The following is a 22,322-nucleotide window of genomic DNA, read 5'->3' as shown; positions in this document are numbered from 1 at the left end:
ATATCTCTGAGGCTTATTTTGAAGGGTGTTTTTGCTTATTTTTCTGTCTTTTGGCCCTCTGTTAGCGAGATTTATTGAATTTGATACACTTCAGATCTATTGTATTTTCATCTTGTGTAACATTCTTTATACATTTTTAGATTCCAGGGAATTGACTCGGTAGGTGGTAACAGGCTTTGGCCTTTGTGCAAGGTATTCTAATGGCATTGTTGGTTGATACTATAGGCTGTTGCAGTGGATCCTTCGTTTTGAATGCAAAAGATGCGTGTGCTTGCCTAGTTATCAAGATACCAGAGCACAACTACCCTGATCACATCAAAGGTGTTCTCCCCCTCTCTCTCAATTATGGAAAAATAAAGACGAAGTATGCTTTGGCTAGCCATTTCCGACCACTGGTTGAGGTTGGTTTTCCAAGAACGCAACCTAGCCAGACTGAGTTTCCTAACCCCACGGTCATCCCCGCCACCCCCTCCTCCCCCCCCCCCCCCCCCTAATACTTGTATAAATATGATGGCAAGCATAGCTTGACTAGTGGAAGAGTTAAAAATTCACGTTTCTTGTGTTTTAAAGCAACAGACATGGACCTTTATCGCCTACGGTTCCCTGTCCGTATAGTTCCTATAATTCTCTAACAAAGGGAGGCGAAATGACCATTCCACCCCTTGACCAAACATACTATCGGGGTGGAGTCCACCCCCCTCTTGTTAGAGGATTGTAGGAACCGTACCGGGCAAGGAATCGTAAACAATAAAAATTCTACAAATAAGATATTGAAAGCTTGCTAGCTGGCTATTTTTTTTTACCAAAAAACAAGCCTGCTAGTTTTTTGTAAATTTCCTTTTTCCTAAAAGATACTATTTGCATTAAGGGAAGAGGGTTCTCTGAACAAGCATTATTTCATGTGAAGAGAGAGAGGGTGCTAGAGCACCTTCCCAGTCGGCTCAGGAACCTTGCATTAATTTATAGTGAAAGGTCTCATCGGATAATACTTGAAAACAAATTTCCAATGATGTATGACCCGCCTTCTTCCATCTCCAATTCAAGCTGCATAGCCTTGGCCATTGTAATTTTAGTGGGTCATATATCATTGGAAAAAGTATCTCCTCCAGTTTTCAGCCTGGCCTAGCTCCCCAGTTGAGGGCCCATAGGCCAACTACGATCTACAACTAAGTGGGGGGGGGGGGGGGAGGGGGCGAGGGGGAGAAAGGTGCCTTTTTTGCACAAATGCAAACCAGGAGAGTTGAACTCAGGACTTCCTTGGGGGCATGCTCCAACTAGCAATACCACCAGCCAACCGAGCTAGCGGTTGTTTGCTTGCCCTTGGTTTTTACTATAAACAGTAAACCCCTCAAAACACAATTTAAGAAAATCAGAAAATCCAGAGAAAAACCCTTGAGAAAAGAAAAAAACACCTAAAAATCATTTAAATATCCAAAATACCCCTGGGGTTGGGATTCCACCGAGAATTCAATGAGTAACACAGAGAACGCCGACCCAATAAAATATCGAAAGGCGAAAAAATCTCACCCAATGATGCCAATACATGTGCTCTTTCTAACCCCGCACGCGTAGAGGCCACGCTCTCCCACAGGGAACTCCGACCCAATTATACAGGGAGATTTTGCCAGCATGAGAATTGAGAAGGAACTTCACAGAAAAGCATTACGATTCTAATCATCTTCTTGAAAAATAAAATTTATTTCTAAAACCCTTTTATTCAAGAACTGCTGTAGCGATTCTCCAATATGAGTTGGTATTAGAGTCGTAGTGCTCCTCCGTGAAGTTTGTCGGTGCCGCTTGCAAAACCCTTACGAAATTGTGTCTTTTATGTAACCTGCGCGTTACCGTGGGAGACTGGCCGACTGGGAGTCGTAATGGGAGAGACAAATAAAGAAATTCGTTTCTTTTTACAACGGGAAATTGTTTGAATGAATATATTCCTTTTGTAGGAAGCAAAGGTCAGTGCTTCATAGCTCTGATATTCGCTCATGAGAGTTGATGGTTTGATAGATTGTTCCTTGAAGAGAAGAAGATTGATGAGCTTTGATCCCATGGATGATGCAGATATAGCCAAGGTCATCCATCATCTTTAGTTTCTTTATTTCTTTCGCCATGAGTTAGGTTTTTATTTTTGGTTTTTTGTTGGTAACCTCTCTGTTTTTGTTCAATTCAGTTCATGTGATTTTGGGGAATTCGTAGATGCGGCATTTTATAATCTTAATCTTGTGATTTTGGTAATCGGTGTATGGGTTTTTCTTTTCCCCCCTTCCAATATTTAGAATTTTGATGCTATCTTTTCCATTTCTTGATATGGCTTTATTTGATTGAAGAACAATGTGTTCATCTATGTAATCGTGGTTAGTTTGCATGGACTTCGATAGGAACGCAGACTTGTTAGGAAATTTATGGAATATTGATGTTTTTCTATGGACAAGTACCTCTGAGCTTAAATTCCCTCCGTCCTTTTTCCTGGAGAATTTGTGCAATCGAGTTGTATAGGTGTTCGAGCTAGGAATCCTGTAGACTGTCCATACAGTAACCAACTTGGACTTTGATATCGATGGATTCCAATTAGCACTAGTATCGAATTACTGGTTACGAACTCCAGTTGTCTTTCATGGACGGATTTTTTTCCCCCCATGTTTAGTAATTTCATTGGCTGAGTTGTTACTGGAGAAGCGATGTCAAAATCTCAGTCTACATTGGCTACAGGAACTCCATTGAGGGGTTTGCTGGTGCTTGGAAACTGGGATAGAATGGAACTATTGAGCAAGTTTTGATAGTGCGTGAAATTGGATCACTGCGGACTCCACAAGATTTTATGGTGCGGTTCCTCCCTCTCAGTGATAATAGCAGACTTGAGAAAACCATGGAAAGATGCTGGAAATTTTGTACTACAGAGTGCATTTTAGGATGATTGATTTGAGCTAGAGATTAGGAATTACCCAATAGTTACAATTATTTAAAGTTTCTGTATGAGTAGTTTGCACTTTGCAAACTAGAAGTTCACTGGCAAGATGACAGAAGATTGGGGCTCTATTACCAGGATGCATAGTTGGTCTAGTCATTGTCTATTGGATTGTGGTCTCTAATCACTAGGATGCTTTTGAAGGAAAATTTTAGTGTGCTTTTCTTTATCTACCTCATACCCCATATTGGTGTTGTAAGCTAGTTTACGGGTTTTATTGGAGTTAGCAATCCGGAGGGTGGGGTGGGGGGAACAAATTTATTTGAGTTAATATACTATCTGGTATTTTATGCTCTTGTAAATTTTTTTTGTCTGAAAATGTTTCCTCAAGTTCACTTAAATATTTGGGGACAGCAGTTGAAATAACTCAATTTAGGTGATATTATATATTTTGGTTGGTGTTGCTTTACAATGCTCTGGTAGCATTTAGTTAACCATTTAGAGCCACAGTTGTTTCAATCCTTCTCTTAAATGCTAGTTGGTCAACATTGTCACCCCTTTGTCTCAAGTCTCAATGATAGGCATGAGCATGCAAATTTTTGCTTGACCAACTACTAGTGCCTGGTTAGACTCTCTTCCAAAACTTTACCCCATTCTAGTTTTGAAGTTGTTTTTCACAAAATATAACCCTTGTTGGTCAAATTCGCATGAAAATTCGTTAACATATAAACGTTATCTATTTCTGTGAATTGCTTTAAATGACAAGTGAAGATTAGTGTCTTATACATGACAAGTGAGGATCAGTGACTTTTCTTTTGCTTCTTTTCTAGCGGCTCTGTTGTAAATGACATTGTTCATTTAAATACTCGGCTAAATGTTTAGCAGTTGGAATTGTTTTTCACAAACATTCTTTCTTTTTTATCCTTCGGCCACTAGATAAGATGGATTTTATTATGTTAACTGTATCTTCAACTAAATGTCATGTGCTAGCTGGTGAACCTCTGTTATTCAATCCCTTTCCTTTCTTTCTGGTAGACCAAATTTGCAGCTATGGCAGAAGAACTTGGACGAGAAATTCGTGTATTTGAAACATCACCAACTTCTCTTGATGGATCTGTGACCATGACATCCAGTGAAGGTAAGCACCGCTTAACTTGCGCGATATCTTGAAACTTGAATAGCGGCATTCTATTTTTATTCAATCCTTTTGGCTGTACATCACTTCTCTATCTGATGATCCTTTCAGGATTTGTGCATTCCTGTATCATCTTTTGTATGGATTGGTATTGGATATTACTCTTTGTTTTGGCAGATGAGCCTGATGATTTCTATGAGTTCACAGCAGAGGATTATTTCCGGCTTTTGGCAACCAAAAAGGAAGGTACACTAGAAGCTGTCCCATCTTTAATTAAGACTCTTACAATTGATTAGTTGTCTCTGTTCATTGTTCTTGGATTTTATGTACTGGGTAGAACATTTTTTTGAAGGAAAATTCTATTGTTATCATCAGTGCCACTTTGTATGCCACACCTACTGTTCTTGTGGTTTGTTCTTCTTTATTAGAAGATTAAGCAGCCCCTAGGGTAATTTTTTTTTTTTTGGGGTAGCAATCAGATCAAGACTCTCAATTACAAAGGAAGTTGTCCTCGAGTTAATGTTACACATTCACTTCTACTGTGTTCCCGGGAGACCATTGGATGGAACCGCCATAAAACGTTTCTGGGAGTCATCTGATTGAAGGATAATCATCTTAATCGTAGAATCTTGCTTGAAGATCTCCTTTGTGGGAGTAACTTCTATGATGGTACCCTGAAGGTGCATTACTATATCATTTATGAAAGGCTGACAGTTTCTTCTTCTTCTTCCTCTCATTCTTCTTACGCCAGCTGCTCCTTTTGCCTTATGTTGATCGTTGTTAAAAATAAACTTTGATGAATTAAAAAGACTTTCACCTTTGGGAATCAGTACATAAAATGAAAAAAAAACCTGTATGGTTATATATGAATCTAAGGCATGATATACATAAAACCTCCTTCAAGGACTTTTCCTTGGCTAATTATGTTCACTATAGAATGCTGGATCTTGATGGCTAGGCCTCCTATGTAATGGGATATTCATAAATGACACAAGCTCTAGCAGACTGAATGTACTGAATACAGCTAACAGTTGCCATCCGGTCACCCTCTCTCTCTATATAAGATCACTGCTAACAAGTCCAATGGATGAAGCTTAATTTGGTAATCTTTTGAGGACATGTATTGGCACTGGTTTCACTTTGACCATATTTATTGGGTCATAAATAATGAGTGGAACCTTATCTGGAACATTCTTTCTTCTCTTTGACTATGTGTTCACAGCAAAGGATACATCTTGGATGTGTCAAATATTCCATTTCCTGCATCCTTATTAGCTTCTTAGTGCCTTCCCCCCCCCCACTCCGGTGCGATCCCGAGGATTGGACACCCTATTTGGGTCATGTATGGGCCCCTCCAAGTAGTAGAAGGCTCCAATCAAGAGCTTAGTAGCACAAACAGTAATTATGTGAAGATTATAAGAGCAATGGCAGAGTTGTAAGTGAATAGAAATTTATGATGAGTGGCAGTACCGTAATTTGCCAAAGCTTCAAGTTATAAAGAAGAGCAAAGGAAGTGGAATACAATGTATAAGGGAAAAGAGCAGACTTGGAAGAGAAGACAAAATTAGGATAAAATTGAATTAACCTGAAGAAGGAGGGTGAGTTTGGAAATTTAGGCTTAATAGGAGGATGAATAAAAGTAAAGAAACTAGGGGTCGGCTCCTACCTTCAGACGAGATTACCGAGAACCAGATTGGTGGCTGAACTCTTGAGGAAGTGAAATCCCACCCTAACAAGCTTCGATTGATCCAAAATTTCAGGTGAAGGGTTGCAGCTCAAAGCCCTAACGACTCCAACCCATGACAACCCCAGCGAGTCAATACCAATCTGCAGTCAATGTGCTGAAACTAGATCCAGTGACAAGAGAGAAGGCCTGGACTGAGTGCCAGTCGCAACTCCTTAAACATGCAGGTCTTCGAACTAAGGTTTTGCAGAAAAGGGTCGCCCTAAGGTGAGGATTCAAGCTGTCAGATTTGAAACTGGTAGGAGGCGTATTGAAGGCAATCTAGTTTTCTTTTGATGCTTCGATTTATCGCTAGAGACTAGAGTAGGGTAAAACAGTAGTAGCAGTAACCAAAAGAAAGGAAAGAAGAAAAAGGAAATAAAGAGATGGAGAAGACAGACGTTATCTGAGATGGGGGAGGGAATTTCAGAGAGGAGAAGAGAGAGATGCGCACACAACTCTTGGCAGCCAACGATAAACTAAGGCCAGATTTGGTATGATTTCTGTTTTTAATTTCGGATTGATTTCATGAAATAGTCAACAAATAGATTTTTGGTCAAAAAATTGAAATTGTTTTCCTTGTATCAATATGAAATATCCATTTGGTAGTTCAATTTCTGAGAATAGATTCTTGATATTTCTTCGGGAAGGGTGGTGGTGGTGGCTACGGGCTAGTGGCGGTGGTGAAACCATTAAGAGAAGAAGAAGGGTGTTGTTTTATTTTTAACATGAAATTACTACTTTGCTCATCAAATTAACCATCTGCCATTAAAGAGCAAGAGTGAAACCAAATGAAATAGAAATTCTGAAACAGCTCCTCAGCTATTTCAGAATTTCTATTCCACTTGATTGCTATTTCACTGAGATAAGGTGCAAAAATCAAACCAAACAATTTCCAAAATAGAAATCACCCCCTGAAATTGAAATAGAAATCATACCAAATCAGGCCTAAAATTTCATTCAATTTCAAAATTCTCCATACAATGGTGACACAAGAGTATTTAAAACCTCAACAGCCACAATCCTTGTTGAATTCTGAATCAGAATTCGACACTATCTGGTTAATAATGCACTTCAATTAGCATTCCAAGACTAATTCAAGTTGAAGCATCAATTCATTAATTTGCTTGCTGATTTCTTATGGCTTCTCCTGATCTTCCTCTTTGACAATTCTTCAAAAAACATCTTTATTTGACTTTGGTATTTTCTTCAATCTTTCTTGAAGCTGGTTGCATCTTAGGGACAGACAGGGAAGGTATTTTCTTGTTCTGCAAATTATTGGATTTTAGGCAATTTCAAGTTTCAACACCATTCAAGCCCTTAATTTAAGGCTTCCTTAATAAGATACTATTTGTTGCTGTCAGAACAATTGTGCACACTAGGCCCATTCCTGCATCACCCATAAAAACCGGTAGATTGTTACATTGATAGTTACTCAACGTTCCACCAATACCAGATTGTTCAGATTAACCACGGAACTCCCTCAGAGAAGTTTAGCATACAAGAGGCTATGAGAGGCAAAAGGTGGCCCCAGAGTCCACTGCAAAGCAGAATGGATGAGAAAAATGGTTGGTTGATTTGCGATTAAAAAATTAAATTCAACTTTTGATGGAGTGGGGATCCTATTTCTCCTTTTCTCTTTTGGGTGTTGACTTTTGTATGGTTTACTTCCTGAGCATGAGCCTTATTCAGTTACACCTATTTTTTTTTGTTGTGTGGGGGGGGGGGGGGGTTGGTTGTTGCAAGTTACCTTTGAAGGATGGAGGAGTTGGGGCTTGGTTGTGGTTAGACTCGCCCTTCATGTTCTGTTCAAGTTCATGAAATAAAAGCATCCTCCAGGCAACCACTTAATGAGGTCATTTCTTATAACTCAACTTGCCTGAAATCCCTCCAAAGTTCCACCCTAGGCCTTTTTGTGGAACTATTAGAGACTCATCTAATGGCCTTTCCTTTAGAACTCAGTGGAGAATAAGGTGGTGGACATCAATAAATTGTGTAGTTCCTCTCCATTAAAGGCGGCCTGTGGCCTCACCATAGTTCAAGAACTCACTGAGATCTCGGTAATATATCGTTTTTTTCAAAAACAGAGACGACACCAACTCGGTCGAGTCGAGATCTCAGTTCGAGATTTTGGTTCGACCGAGATTTGGACCATGCTTTAGTTTAAAAGTTACACATCTCAACCGAGACAGTCGAGATCTCGCCAAAACTCGACTGTTTTGGTGAACTCGACAGGAAAGTGAGGGAACTATGCTGGTGAGCTGATATTTTATGTTTTTCCACCTTGGTTTCGACGGACAACTTACCGGAGACATCAATTAGTTACAAACTTGCAAGATTTGTTACCAATCTCTCAAATTTGAAGTAATTTTGAAGGTAAATTACATCCATTGCTTTTTATTACTAAATTATGCCTATACTCCACAGTGGCGGGAGCCTCGTGCACTGGGTACGCCCTTTTTATTCTGCAATGGGCTATCAGAACCAAAAGAAAGAACTTGGTTTAAAATTTCGACTGTGGTTTTCATATGATTTTGAATTTTGTGATTTATTTTGCCTCTCTCTGCTTGACTGTGTTTTTTACATGATATTGAACATTAGGTTTTATTTTGACATTGGTTTTCACAGGACACTTGGGAATCATTGGTTTTTACATCTGTCTCAAGATCATGCCAATTGATTACGGAAAAATTCCATGTTCTAGAACCTTACAAATTGCACAAGTATAAAAATGGACTGTTTTCCACAACTCTAAAATAATAGCACCTTATAAATTTTAAGCAAACGATAACATCTTAAACAATACAGTTAAAATTTAAGGTGAAGAAATAAATGATCACAAACCAGAGGATATACACCACATGCCACCATGCAATCAAAAAAAGGCTGGGGATACAATCTTTAGAGAGTGCATTTTCCAATAAGCCACTTCATATTTAAACCATAAGTGGGATAACATAACGAAATATAAATACCTTATGATGCTTGTAATTATCTTCATCTTCTTCCTTGTCACGAATTCTTCCTAGTTCCAGTATGGTGATAATTTTCTAATTTATGCATTTTTGTTTTATTAAACAAGTTTAATTGGCTTTATTGACAGACAAATTCCTGAAGACCCGCAAAATTCGAGAAGCAGAGGAGACAGCTCGTAGGTCAAGAATAACTAAGGTGCTGGCTGGCCGTTTCTTTCATATGATTCAATTTTTCAGAACATTTTGGTCTGCAGTTTTAATCATTTTAAATCGAACCTTCGTGAACTCCTGACTTTATTTTGAATTTGAGAAATATCCCCCCTTTGTTAGTTCAGTGTCTGCAAAATCAGGAAGTAGCATGTTCCCTCTTTTCCTCCCAACTCATTTACACTATGCATTGCAACCTTCTTGTGCCCTTTGATCTGTAAATGGTTCTCAGAACAAAAAATAAAAAAAATAAATAAAATTGGCCAATGAGATTATGCACAGTATACATTAAGTGTTGTTCTTAGATAAATATAAAATTATTGGCTCCTGCGATTAAATCAAAATCTCCTAATTAGGGATACAATTTTAGTATGACTTCTTCAATTATCCACTTTGCTATTTCTTGCTCTATCACACAGAGTATGTTATTTGACTGTCTCTTTATGCAGGCAATAATTCGGGTCCGCTTCCCTGATAATTGTACATTAGAGGTTAAGTTTCATTCATCAGAGGCATTACAAAGTTTAATTGATCTTCTGTTGAAAGTGGTTGCTCGGCCAGACCTTCCATTTTATATATGTAAGTATTATCTTTAAATATGTGAATACCCATTACGCGTTCTTGTTAATTATGCTAAAGGCCTGACTGATGCTTCTCTGTTAGATACAACTCCTCCAAAAAAGCGTATAGTGGACTTGTCTCAGGATTTCTACTCTGCTGGTCTTATTCCTGGTGCAATTGTATATTTCTCGTACGATGTACAGAAAGGTTAGTTCGGACAATGATTGGTTAAGTTGGGCTGAGTATCGACGGGAAGGCCTGTGTCTGCTCTCTAAACTGTTCTATATTTTTCAATATTTACGCTTGCAAATTCAATCCTAGTGTGCTTAAATCTTCACACGGTGTCGATTCAAAAAAAGAAAAAAAACGTGTCATTGTCTACAAATGATTCCAGCATGTATCAGGGGTGCACTCTAGTGCTATTTGTGTTGCCTGAAGCTGAGTACCTAACACTTAAAATTCGGGAACAATTTTTATCCTTGAAAAACTTTCTTTTCTTTGGAAAGACTTCTCTTATAGGATTGGAATGTTTATGCTGAATCTAGTTATTTACTTTTAATGTCATAAGGAGCACATTGTTATCGACTTTTTGGATAAAAAATTTGACAAGTAGTGGGATGAAACATACGTGGTCCTTTATTTTCATCTGCTTGGTGTCAATTCATAAAATACTGTATAATGTTGCTTGTAGCATATTTTGTTAATGCTTTTCTGTTTAATCTTGTTCTGACATTTGACTGTTTTAGGATCAGGTCATTATTTGCTGTTTCATGTGTCATCTTATTACTTCAACCACCAAGTCATTTGAACATTCCGTTGTATCTTTGAAATATGCATTTTCATACATTTTCAATGCTTCTAGATGAATAATCCAAATTATAGAGTAAACTTTGCCTGTTAAATCAATATATTGTTGTACACATGCATGCGTGGCCTTATGTATTTTTGCTTGTATCCATGTGGGCAACCTGGGCCTGCAGCCTGCTGCAATCATTGTTATCCTTAGCTTTAGAAACTTTTGTTTCTTGGCTTAGATTTTTTATCTTCATTTTCTGCAAGGTCTGTCCATTTAATGGGAAGTGGATGCTAAAGTTGCAACCATTTTTTTTTATTTATTTAAAAAAAAAGCAACCAGGTTGTCTCTAACAGGTTATCAAGCTTTAATGGCAGAATTTTTCAAGGTTTAGTCAGATTTTACAGCAAATAAAGGCAATGCTAGTGGAATTGATTGGAGGTCTTGGTGGATTGGAACATGATCTAAATACAATAGAATTAACGTGTATTTGGATGTACTAATAGTTGATATTATTTTATTTAGATTTTATCTGGGATAAATCTGTTTATTAATGGATTGGATGTGGATATACCTTTCTTGGTCTGGCAATTTTCCTTCCAATTATAAATCTTGTTTTTATTGAATCTTATCCACAGTTTATCTTTTAAAAATATTTGTAATTATATAGTAGCTTAGGTTGTTTTTCTGTTGAGTTGACAAATAAAAAGTTGAAGGCTCAAAATCATTAATGCCATTATTTATCTATATTAATAATTAAGTTGGATATATCTAATATGATCCAATTGTGAGCTATTTGTACTTTTTGATATTCTTTATATATCTTTTGGTTACTTTAGATGACCTTGAAGATTTATTCTATTTAGTGTATTAGTGGCAAGTCTCTATTGTCTTCCTGATGCTTTATTTAGATTGTCATGCATCAACTCAACTTTTACTCAATCGATGTGCTCCCTCCTATTTATCTGACCATTATGTGGAAAAAGATTATTTATCAAATGTGCTTCACGTATGGCATGTTTAGGGGACAATGCTCCAGAAACTTCAGTGCCCTTTCTTCGAGATGAGATTATGTGCCTCAAGGGCCTAGATGTACTTCTACAGCAGGCTGAACCTGTCCAATCTGCAGTGGAACCTGTAATGGCGGAACCATCACCTGTTGTTCAAGAACGTAAAGCTGTTGAGAAGAAACCTGTTAAGCCAAAATGGCTCAAAATGTGAGACAAGCCTATTGCACAAGTGAGATCCCTTTTCCTATTTTTGACTTTATTTGTTCTAGTTTTCATATCTGTCCTTGTATTTTGGACACCTATTCTGTGGGTTAATCTACATAGCTAAGCTTAGTTGGATGGCCCTATTTTCTGCCACATAGCATCTCAGCTGGCACTTGGAATAGGGTCCATGCATAAGCCGCACGTCACCTCTACTTGTGAGCAAAATTACATCCCAAAAATACTTCTAATGTAGTACTGATTTAAAGGTTAAAAACAGAACCGAAAACAGAGGCATAAAATTCCAGCAATTGGAGAAAGTATATAGAATGAAATCAAACACTCAGATCAACATAAAAATCAGGTTGAGTTCTCCTCTTGGTAGGTGTAAACCTTGCTGAAAGTTCCAACAAGATCCAATGGCGAGATCAGGTAATATAAAGGATTCCTAGTGACACTTGGAAAGGGGCAAATCTGTCAAACTAAAACTCAGATTAAAGAACAGATTGCAAAATTTATAAACCTCATATGATATCAGTATATACTTTTAATTTCAGAACCAACAGAACAGACTATAGCATGTATCGAATTCAGGGTTTCAGGTCTTAAACAGTAATCCTACTCGAATTAGGACTCTATCAAATACTCAGCAGAAACAGTATTTGAAAACAGAATATGCAAGAGTACAGTATTGATAGAATATGAATCAGAACTGAAATCGACAAATTAGTACACCTTCAAATTAACTGTCCTAGTGAAGGTAGGATTGCTATGTCAGAGGAAGCTAGGACTGAACAGAAATTGCAAAGATTATATGGACAGAACCGTACCTTAATTTATACAAGAGCAGGATGGCATCCAGGCTTCCCACCACATGGTGTTGGTGATTTCACACCAATTACACCTTGATTCACACAATGAAGATCATACCACGATAGGCAGCAAAGACAAAGCTTCTCATTAATCAAAATTCGCATACAATGTTGGACCGCCTTGCAAACTTATATAGAAGACTTAAAAACAGACTCAAAACACTAAAAATGAAGGGCTTAACTCAATCTTTAACTAATTAGGTAACATAAACTGAATAGGAAACTAAATTAATAAATGAAACCGACTCAAAACAGGACTGGACTTGTAGAGTCCTAATGCAGCCTAACTAAAACACTTAATAACAATTAAAATTGTTAGATATGGGCCAGAATACCGTGGGGGGTATTTTGGACTTTTTTCCTCTTTATTTATTTAGTTGTTTGTATGTGGTTTAGTCCTACATTGCTCATGTACATATGATTATTCTTTTGTTACTCTTATAAATAAAGAGGTGCTTGGGGTGACTCAAATCATCCAAGCCTTTCCCTAATTTTAAATCTCTCTACATGGTATCAGAGCAGATTTCGAATTAGGGACCAACCCCATCGATATTTTTTCCCCTTCTTCTCTCCTCCATCGTTTTCCCCTTCTTTTCCCTCCTTGTTCTCCCTTTTCCCTAAGGGCAGCACTATAAGAGGTGGTCGTATGACCTAGTTGCTGCCCCTCCCAACCTCTTTTTCTGGTTTTTTATGATTTAATTACTGCTCGATAGCTGCTGGACTCTACCTGCCGTATTGAAGTCTTCAAGGTTTTTTGAAGATCAGCCCCTACCATTATTGCAGGCTGTTCTTCACTTATTGGAGCTTCTTCAGCACCTTTTCCAGCATCTATTCAGCATCTCTTCTCACTCATTGAAGACCTCCACTCCCAATCAATCTCCATCTTCAGGGTTTCCTCCAAAACCCTGACAATTGTTGACTTTGGATGTGGGGCTGCTTGTTGCTGCTGCACTTTGGTTCTGCTTCTGCAGGGCTGATTCTACACTTACCAGGAGACACTCGACTGCAATTTTGGGCTTTCACAGTTCAGTTTTGAAGACCTCTCTGAGATCGATACACACTTACAGGGTTTTTTCAAAACCCTGACATCTAATCGATCTTGGGGCTGCTGTTGCCTATTGGACCTAAGTTTCTGCAGGTTTTTTTCTCCATTATAAAGGATCAATCGACTTCAGTTGCAGCCATTTATCTGCAGTTTTTGTCCCTCTCTTGTCCCTTTATCGATTTCCACAAATTCAGGATTTTTTCCAAAACCCTGACAATATCGATATAGGGTTCTTCCTGTGCTGCTGGTTCTGATTTTTGGAGAGGTGATTCAGCCTTTAATTTAAGGTTAATGTTGGATTTATTTGCTGCCAATATGGGTGATTCGATCAACTCTTCAGCTACTTCAGATCAGTCAACTAAAGATGGTCACAACAAGACAGACTACCACAGCTTCCCACCAAATCCTATTAAACTTGATGGCTCGAATTACCTTCTATGGTCCAGATCTGCCTCCTTTGCTATTGCTGGCTGTGGTCTCACCAGCCATATTAATGGCACTTGTGTTATGCCCACAGACCAAGGACCCGCTCAAGAAAAGTAGCTTGCCAATAATGGTGTTCTCATGTCTTATCAGATTGGCTCTATGACTTTAGATTTACAGCATAACTTTCTTCTTCTGGACACTGCCTCTCAGATTTGGGCTGCATGCAAGGAAACATATGGGCAGCTTGGCAATGATGACCAAGTATATGAACTCCAGAAGAAGGTCCTTCACACCACTCAGGGAGACTTTTCAGTTTCAAAATACTATGCTACTCTCCGCAGTCTATGGCAATAGTTGGACCATTTCTCTGACTTCCACCCTACTACAGTGGCTGATATTGCTTCCTATAAGAAGCACGTGGACAAGATCAGAGTATATGATTTTTTGGCTGGCTTAAATGTGGAGTATGATCAGATCCGTGTTCAGGTGTTGGGCCATAAGCCTTTTCCCACACTTGAACAATCTTATGCATTGGTGTCTTCTGAGGAGAACCGGAGGGCTGCTATGTTGCACCCTCCTATTATTGATAGATCAGCTCTCAAGGCTGCTGCCCTTGCCATTCTTGCTCCTAGTGGCACTGCTTCTCTTGGTGATTCTACTATAGGGACTGTTGTTTGTGAGCACTGTCACAAACCCTCTCACACCAAAGAGAAGTGCTGGAAACTTCATGGGAAACCAGCTGATTTTGAAGCTAAAAGGGCTGCCAAGACCAAGACTAAGACAAAGACCAAGGCCCATTAGACTGAAACTGTTACTGCAGCCCCTGCTACTGACCCTGGTCTATCCCAGGATGATCTACAGGCACTCCTACGTATGCTAAGGTCTTCCGCTGCTGCTGCCTCTACTACATCACCTACTGCCAATTCATCTGCTCCTTCAGGTTCACACTTTGCCCTGTCAGGTATTCCATTTGGAGGTCATTGTGCCTCTGTAGCTTCCCATCCTTGGATCATAGATTTTGGAGCTACAGATTATATGACTGGTTCCTCTAGTTTGTTTCATAGATACTCTACCACTTCTGGGAAAGACAAGGTCAAAGTGGCTGATGGTTCTCTTTCTTCCATATCTGGAAAGGGAATCATCAACTGCACTTCCTCTCTTCCCTTGTCTTCTGTTTTGCACATTCCTAATTTTACTACTAACCTTCTTTCCATTAGTAGTATTACTCCTGATCTTAACTGCAAAGTTACTTTTTTTCCTTCTCATTGTGTGTTTCAGGATCTGGCGTCTGGGAAGACGATTGGATTGGGTAAAGTGCACGGTGGGCTGTATCTGCTTGATGACGGTCGCTTCTCTCCACCACCATTACATTCTCCGCCGCACCAGAACTCCATGGTCTCTTCTGAACTCTACCAGTGGCACTCTAGGTTAGGTCACCCCCCTTTAGGAATCTTAACTCATTTATTTTCGAGTCTGGTCTCCCTTCGTACTAAGGATGACTTTTTTTGTGAGGCTTGTGTTCTGGCCAAATAGACACGTTCAAATTATCCCATTTCAAATTAAAGGAGTTCTTTTTGTTTTAATTTGGTGCATTCTGATGTTTGGGGCCCCAGTCGTAAACCATCTATTTCTGGCCATCGTTGGTTTGTCTCTTTCATTGATTGTCATTCTAGGCATACTTGGGTATATCTTTTGCACACAAAAAATCAAGTTTTTTCATGTTTTCAACATTTTCATAAAATGATCCAAACTCAGTTCCAGGCTACTCTCAAAGTATTGAGAAGTGATAATGGAACAAAGTATACAGAATCCCAATTTCAAAATTATTTAGCTAATCATGGCATCCTTCATCAAACCAGTTATGTTGATACCCCTGCCCAGAATGGTGTGGTCGAAAGGAAAAATCGCCACTTGTTAGAGATGGCCAGGGCTTTGATGTTTGCGAGGAATGTCCCATCTCAATATTGGGGGGATGCGGTTCTTACTGCGGCCTATCTCATCAATAGGCTGCCTTCTAGGGTTCTTGACTCTCGTAGCCCCTCTGATATTTTAATTGGGAATTCCTCCTTTATTGTGCCTCCCAAGGTGTATGGTTGTGTCTGTTATGCTAGGGATACTAGAGATCCTGGTAAACTTGAACCTCGGGGCCTCCGTTGTATTTTCTTGGGTTATTCTCCGACCCAGAAATATTATAAGTGTTACCATCCCCCTTCCCGTCGTACCATGGTTAGTATGGATGTTATTTTCCATAAGTCCCTTTTTTACTATTCTTCGCCACCTCTTCAGGGGGAGAGTTCTAGTGAAGATGTGCCTTTTGAGATTCCTCTACCGAAGGTTCCTCAGGCTGCTGCCCAGCCTTCTTTACCACCACCCACGGCTGCTGCCCAGCCTACTTTGGATGGTCTGGCAGTTCCTCCCTCACCTTATGGGAATCCTTTACAGGGGGAGACCATAGAAAATAGTGTTGTTAATGTTCCTATCCAGGGGGAGCTGACTCCTGTCCAGAGAACTATTGGTGAATTTCAGAAGAGAATTGACAACCCTAACATCATCACCTATACAAGGGGTAGATCCAACAGAGGGCAGCTGCAATCCACTTTAGTACCAGTACCCATCCAATTGCCGTCTCCAGGCCCGGATCCTTCATCTCCTGGTAACCCCTCTTCTTCCGACCTACCTATTGCTCATCGCAAAGGTACTAGGACTTGCACTTTACATCCCATATCTCGCTTTGTTTCTTATAGCTCTCTTTCTTCTGTCTCTATTCATAAAAATGGGAGCTGAAAATATTTGGATTGAATGTGACTCAGAGGCGGTCGTCTCTTCAATTCTCTCTAGAAAGATTCCTTGGTATCTAATGAATAAGTGGTGGAAGGCCTCATCTTTCCTTGACTCTATCTAGTGGCATCTCACTCATTGCTATAGAGAAGCAAATGCCGTAGCAGATGCACTTGCAACCCACGCAGCGAAAAGGAAATGCACCACTTGTTGGACTAGTCCACCCCATTTTATTATGTTGACGGTCTATTGGGAAGCGCTAGAACGACCTTTCTATAGATTTACTTAGATTGCATCTTGGGCTAACGTTAAACTAAGGGCTATGCCGAAGGTTTCACGTTAGAACTCAGGATTGTCTTTTTTGGAAATCATGAGTCATTCCTTGTACATATTCTCCCATTTTAACATATACACATTGCTGACCTTTAGCAAAAAAAAATATATAGCTCTCTTTCTCCGTCTTTTCGTGTTTTTGTATCTTCTCTTTCTTCTGTCTCTATTCCTAAAAATTGGCAGGAAGCATATACAGATGGAAAGTGGAAGGCTGCAATGTTGGAAGAAATGAGAGCACTACACAAACATATTATGTGGGATCTTGTGGCTCTTCCTCTAGGGAAAAAACCAGTGGGATGTAAATGGGTCTCCGTGGTCAAACAGAAGGCTGATGGTTCAGTGGATCGATATAAGGCACGTCTGGTTGCAAAGGGGTTCACTCAGACTTATGGAGTTGACTATCAGGAGACCTTTGCACCAGTGGTAAAACTTAACACTATCAGGGTGTTATTATTTTGTGCTGTAAATCTTGGGTGAGATCTTCAACAGTTAGATGTCAAGAATGCCTTCCTCCGTGGGGAGCTTGAGGATGAGGTATATATGGACATTCCACCAGGCTTCTCTGATGACAGGACTAAAGGCAGGGTCTGTAAGCTAAAACGTGCTCTCTATGGGCTGAAGCAGTCACCTAGAGCCTGGTTTGGCAGATTTCGTAGGGCTATGATTTCAGCAGGTTATAAGTAGAGTAATACTGATCACACTTTGTTCATCAGACGAGTTGGTGACAAGGTTACTCTTCTCATAGTCTATATGGATGATATCGTGGTGACTGATAATGATGGTGCTGCTATCAGGGATTTATAGCTTCTCCTTGGCCGTGAGTTTGAGGTCAAAGATCTAGGCCCTCTCAAATATTTTCTAGGGATAGAAGTTGCTCGCTCTTCAAAGGGCATCTTTCTTTCTCAAAGAAAATATGTCCTTGATCTATTTATTGAAACAGGGCTGCTAGGTTGTCATCCTTCAGATACTCCTATGGATGCTATTACAAAACTTAAGGAGAAAGAGGGTGAACCTGTTGACAAGGGTGGTTATCAGCGGTTAGTGGGCAAACTAATCAACCTTTCCCACACAAGACCTGACATAGCAGTTGCTGTAAGTATGGTGAGCCAGTTCATGCATGATCCCTATTCCTCTCATAGGGATGCAGTCCGTCGTATTTTGAGGTATTTGAAGTCTGCTCCAGGAAAGGGAATCCTCTTATCTCCCAATGGTCACCTCAAGATTGAAGCTTATACTGATGCCGATTGGGCTGGTTCTACTGATAGGAAATCTATCTCTGGCTATTGTTCCTTTATGGGTGAGAACCTTGTCACATGGCATAGCAAAAAGTAGAATGTTGTGGCAAGGTCTAGTGCTGAAGCCGAGTTTCGTGCGATGGCCCAAGGCATTTTTGAACTTCTATGGCTTAAAGGATTATTGCAGGATATTGGTGTTGCTGTCCATCTTCCCATGATGCTTTATTGTGACAATATAGCATGCCATAAACATTGCTCATAATCCTGTCCAGCATGACCGTACTAAGCATGTAGAGGTTGACCGACATTTCATCAAAGAAAAGCTTGAAGCCGGTCTCATTTGTGTTCCCTTTGTGAAGACTATTGATCAACTTGCTGATGTGTTCACTAAAGGACTGAGTAGCAAGCTGTTTCATCCTATCTTAGTCAAGTTGGGCATGCATGATATATATGCTCCAACTTGAGGGGGAGTGTTAGATATGGGCCAGAATACTATGGGGGGTATTCTGGACTTTTTTCCTCTTTATTTATTTAGTTGTTTGTATGTGGTTTTGTCCCACATTGCTCATGTACATATGATTATTCTTTTATTACTCTTATAAATAAAGAGGTGCTTGGGGTGACTCAAATCATCCAAGCCTTTCCCTAATTTTAAATCTCTCTACAAAAATATATAAATGACATTAAGTTCCCTGTCCCGCTGCGTAGTGTACGCTAGCGTCTTCCGTCTCTCTTTCTCTCCTCCCACTGTAGGGGGCAGATATGTCATTTGATAGGAGGGAAGAGAGAGATATAGACATAGGAAGGTGCTAGCGTATGCTATGCAGCCTGGCAGCGTTCTTTTCCCCTAAAGAATTAAAGACACTTAAACTAATACCATATGCCTAGCCTCAACCCATATTATAAACCCATTAAAACAGCCCATTACAAAGATAACACATTGGATCAAAGGCCCAACACATACGTAACCCAACTCAAAGCTTATTTTTTAATAAAGTAAGCCCATTTAGGTGATTTAAGTATTTAACTGCATCAACTTCTTCAAGTGATGATTCAAATCTGAAAATTTGTTTGCTGGCTGATAATGCAATGGAATGATTCCTATACCCCTATACCTAGGGCAAATGGGTGAGTTGTCTATAGAATTTATATTTGGCCTACCTAGGAAGTGTTCTAGGATTGAAATGGCATTATCATCTCTTCATGTGTCTCAAGTAAAAGGGGTAACTACACTTTGCTAGGCCACCTAAACAACTTCGGCCCATCCCCCACCCCCACCATATTTTTCCCATGTAGCTAAGTAGTGTCTTAGCTAAACCTGCATTTTTATATTCCAATTTAAACAGCAACTCAGCCTTATCCCAACTAAATGGGGTCGGTTACACGGATCCTTACAGTAAGAATAAAAGACATAGAAGACAACAACCACATCTACAAATCAGTCTAAAACAAACTAACTGGGTTCGGCTACATGGATCCTTGCCCTCCAATCAGCTCTATTCGACGTCGTTCTAAAAACCATACCTAAACTATGCTTTCCTCACCACTTCTCCTAGGGTCATTTTAGATCTGCCCGTAGCTCTTTTAGTACCTTCAATCAGAATCAAGTCACTGGGCATCCGGTAGCCTCCGTTGAACATGACGCTGCAAGTTTTTATTGGGGGGAGGGGGTTGTGCTGAGAAAAGAGCCACTAGAGTTTGCATGTGCAAGTCACAATTGAATTGAATGCTAGAGGGAGAAGGTATATACATCATATAACTATGGCAATGTGTTTCGTACCTTTGTGTATATGGTGAAAGACATCCTTGTGCATTCTTCATGACAGCATAATTTGCTACAATTTCAATCACCTCGTGACAGTATGGGAAGTTAGCCACGTTTTCTTGCAACAATGGGTTCCAGGTTGTTATTGGCAGTAATGATAACTGTATTAAATAGTTCAGTGTCACCCTGATATGCAAATCCCCTCTGTACTTCACCGGAAATGGATGTGATGTTCAGAGAAAATAAGATCATCTTGGCTGAGTTTACGTAGGGGATTAGTTGTGCTTTGTCATATGTGGGTTGCTTACGAAGGGCATACCCAGTGCACGACGCTCCCGCCACTGCAGGTTCTGGGGAGGGTCATATGTACGCAGCCTTACCCCTGCTTTCGCAGAGAGGCTGTTTCCAGACTCTAACCCGTGACCACTTTGGTCACAATGGAGCAACCTTACCGTTGAATCAAGGCCCACCCTCTTATGTGGGTTAGCTTACACCCCTAACTTATTTCCTGTTCCGTGTTTTGTTTTCATTCATTTATTGTGAACTTCCCAGGGAATGGCAAACTGAACTGTACGAATTTTTTCAACTGTGACAGGGTATCGGAGATGAACTCTATAATATGCTTCTCGTAGCAAAAGTAAAATTTACAATGGCTTTTGGTTGAGAAAGAACTACCAGGAAATCGAAAAATGTGTAAACATGATGGGTTTTCTTTTTATCTTTTCTTAGTTTCCTTAGTGCCTGTTAATTTATATCAGACCTATTTGATGTTCAGGTGGGGACTCATTAAATCTATTCACATGTATTTTCTGGATGGATTTATGGGTAACTGTATGTTCCTTACAGAAGACTATACTAAATTGCTAACTATTTGTTCAGGCCATGTTCCGTTAAATGTTTATTTGTTCGGGCCTCCTCAATCATAAACTCTTTTAAGTTAGAAATGTATGTGGACTGAACCCACTTTTCTAGTGGTCACCCTTCTGTAGTTCTGGTGCCAATTTTTGGTACAGGTTCCCCTGTTCTTTTTGGGGTCCCAGAAGTGGGCAACATAAAAAAAAGGCTGGCTTGAGTTCTTTTGTTTGGACCATGAACAATAGGGGTGGGAGTTAATGACGAACCAGAGTTTAGTCATTGTGTCACATTACCATTGATGAAGAGATTCCCTCTTCTACCATGGGTGAAAAAACTGAATCCCCTTGGGACATAATTTCTCTTAACCTGTGGTAAAGAGAGAATCTCCTCATCCACAAGATCTGACCCTCTAATTGGACTGGAACAATGTTGGGAGGAATGATAATATTCACATTTCGTAGGATCCAATAAGCGCGTTGAATCACATACGACGAGGAAGAAGTAAACCTTTTTTTTTCTTAAAACCTTTTGAACGTAATTAGGTCGTGTGTCAAATTTCCGGATTAAATTCAATCAACTATCTTCCTGTTTGTACATGAGTCCATATATTCTTTCGATCATCTATGTATCTTTATGCACCGCAATGTAGTTTATAGCTTTGTTTTAGCATTTGGTAAATTCTGTTTGGATTGAAACTTAACATGTAAGTAGAGGATCTAATGGATCATCCATCCACAACAAAATTTGGGTCTCCTCCGATTTGCCACATAACAGATATTTTGGCCATTTTGATAGCTCCAGATGAGAAAACCAAGAGATTTTTTTTTTTTTTTTTTTCAAAGAGAGAAAAGAAGCCGTAGTATTCAGCAAAAGAGGATAGTGATGGAATGCAAACAAGGCTAAAGTCACAAGAGACAAGAGAGGTACATGGCCATCGAGAAACCCAAGTAGGGTTGGCCATGCACCTGTCCAAAGTGTGAGGGTTTCTGCTTGTTAAAATAAGGGATAATGTTCTCTACCCGGGCCGGAGGGTGTGCCATCACCTCCCAGTCCCACTCTCTCTGCGTCTCTCCCCCTTTACCTCATATAAAATGACCTGTTTACCCAAATGAGAGAGACTGCACCCTCCCCTCCCAGACGGAGAACCCTTCCACCATAAAATAATGTCTTGAGCGAAACAAATTTTTTTTTCATAGTACAGTTGACTATCAGATGGGATATACCACGTGTCAAACTTTGAGTATTCTTAGAAATTAGAATTAAATGGTTGACCCTGAAATGAATTTTAGGGCATTGAAAAGATTATATAATACATGTAAGGCATGAAAAAAAATATGTAATACAGAGATGTATAAGAATAAGAAAATAATTGTTTCAGTAAAAATTAATGCTTTGATACAACACCCAAAAGAGTAACTAACACCTACCCCCTTCACCACCAAAAATAAAAAAGAAGAAACTGAAAAACCCAAAATAATTATTAACTAATTAGTATCAAAA

At 39.5% G+C, this 22,322-nt stretch overlaps 1 protein-coding gene across 2 annotated transcripts; it reads left to right on the top strand.

Annotated features, from left to right (window-relative positions):
• The first annotated feature begins 1,869 nt into the window (after positions 1-1,869).
• LOC122654464 (plant UBX domain-containing protein 1-like) lies at positions 1,870-20,850 on the top strand. 2 transcript variants are annotated; one of them, XM_043848561.1, is made up of 8 exons: positions 1,870-2,075; positions 3,944-4,046; positions 4,221-4,289; positions 8,870-8,937; positions 9,398-9,527; positions 9,612-9,716; positions 11,327-11,541; positions 20,563-20,850. In XM_043848561.1, exons 1-7 carry the CDS (start codon positions 1,989-1,991, stop codon positions 11,521-11,523), a joined length of 759 nt encoding a protein of 252 aa, XP_043704496.1. In that variant the 5' UTR covers positions 1,870-1,988; the 3' UTR covers positions 11,524-11,541; positions 20,563-20,850. The 2 variants fall into 2 exon arrangements, with proteins under 2 accessions (XP_043704496.1, XP_043704495.1); XM_043848560.1 differs by having other exon boundaries at positions 1,871-2,075; positions 20,520-20,850.
• Positions 20,851-22,322: the final 1,472 nt, after the last annotated feature.

The sequence above is a fragment of the Telopea speciosissima genome, chromosome 3 (genome assembly GCF_018873765.1).
Source record: "Telopea speciosissima isolate NSW1024214 ecotype Mountain lineage chromosome 3, Tspe_v1, whole genome shotgun sequence".
Classification (NCBI taxonomy): domain Eukaryota; kingdom Viridiplantae; phylum Streptophyta; class Magnoliopsida; order Proteales; family Proteaceae; genus Telopea; species Telopea speciosissima.
Note: the sequence above shows the minus strand (reverse complement) of the source record. Positions and strands in the feature narration are given on the sequence as shown.

What these genes read in the sequence shown, in the direction of transcription:
- LOC122654464 (XM_043848561.1), top strand. Translation starts at nt 1,989, where the DNA reads ATGAGAGTTGATGGTTTGATAGATTGTTCCTTGAAGAGAAGAAGATTG. An exon ending in GACCATGACATCCAGTGAAG is followed by an intron (nt 4,047 to 4,220) that starts GTAAGCACCGCT and finishes TTGTTTTGGCAG; the next exon opens with ATGAGCCTGATGATTTCTAT. An exon ending in TTTGGCAACCAAAAAGGAAG is followed by an intron (nt 4,290 to 8,869) that starts GTACACTAGAAG and finishes CTTTATTGACAG; the next exon opens with ACAAATTCCTGAAGACCCGC.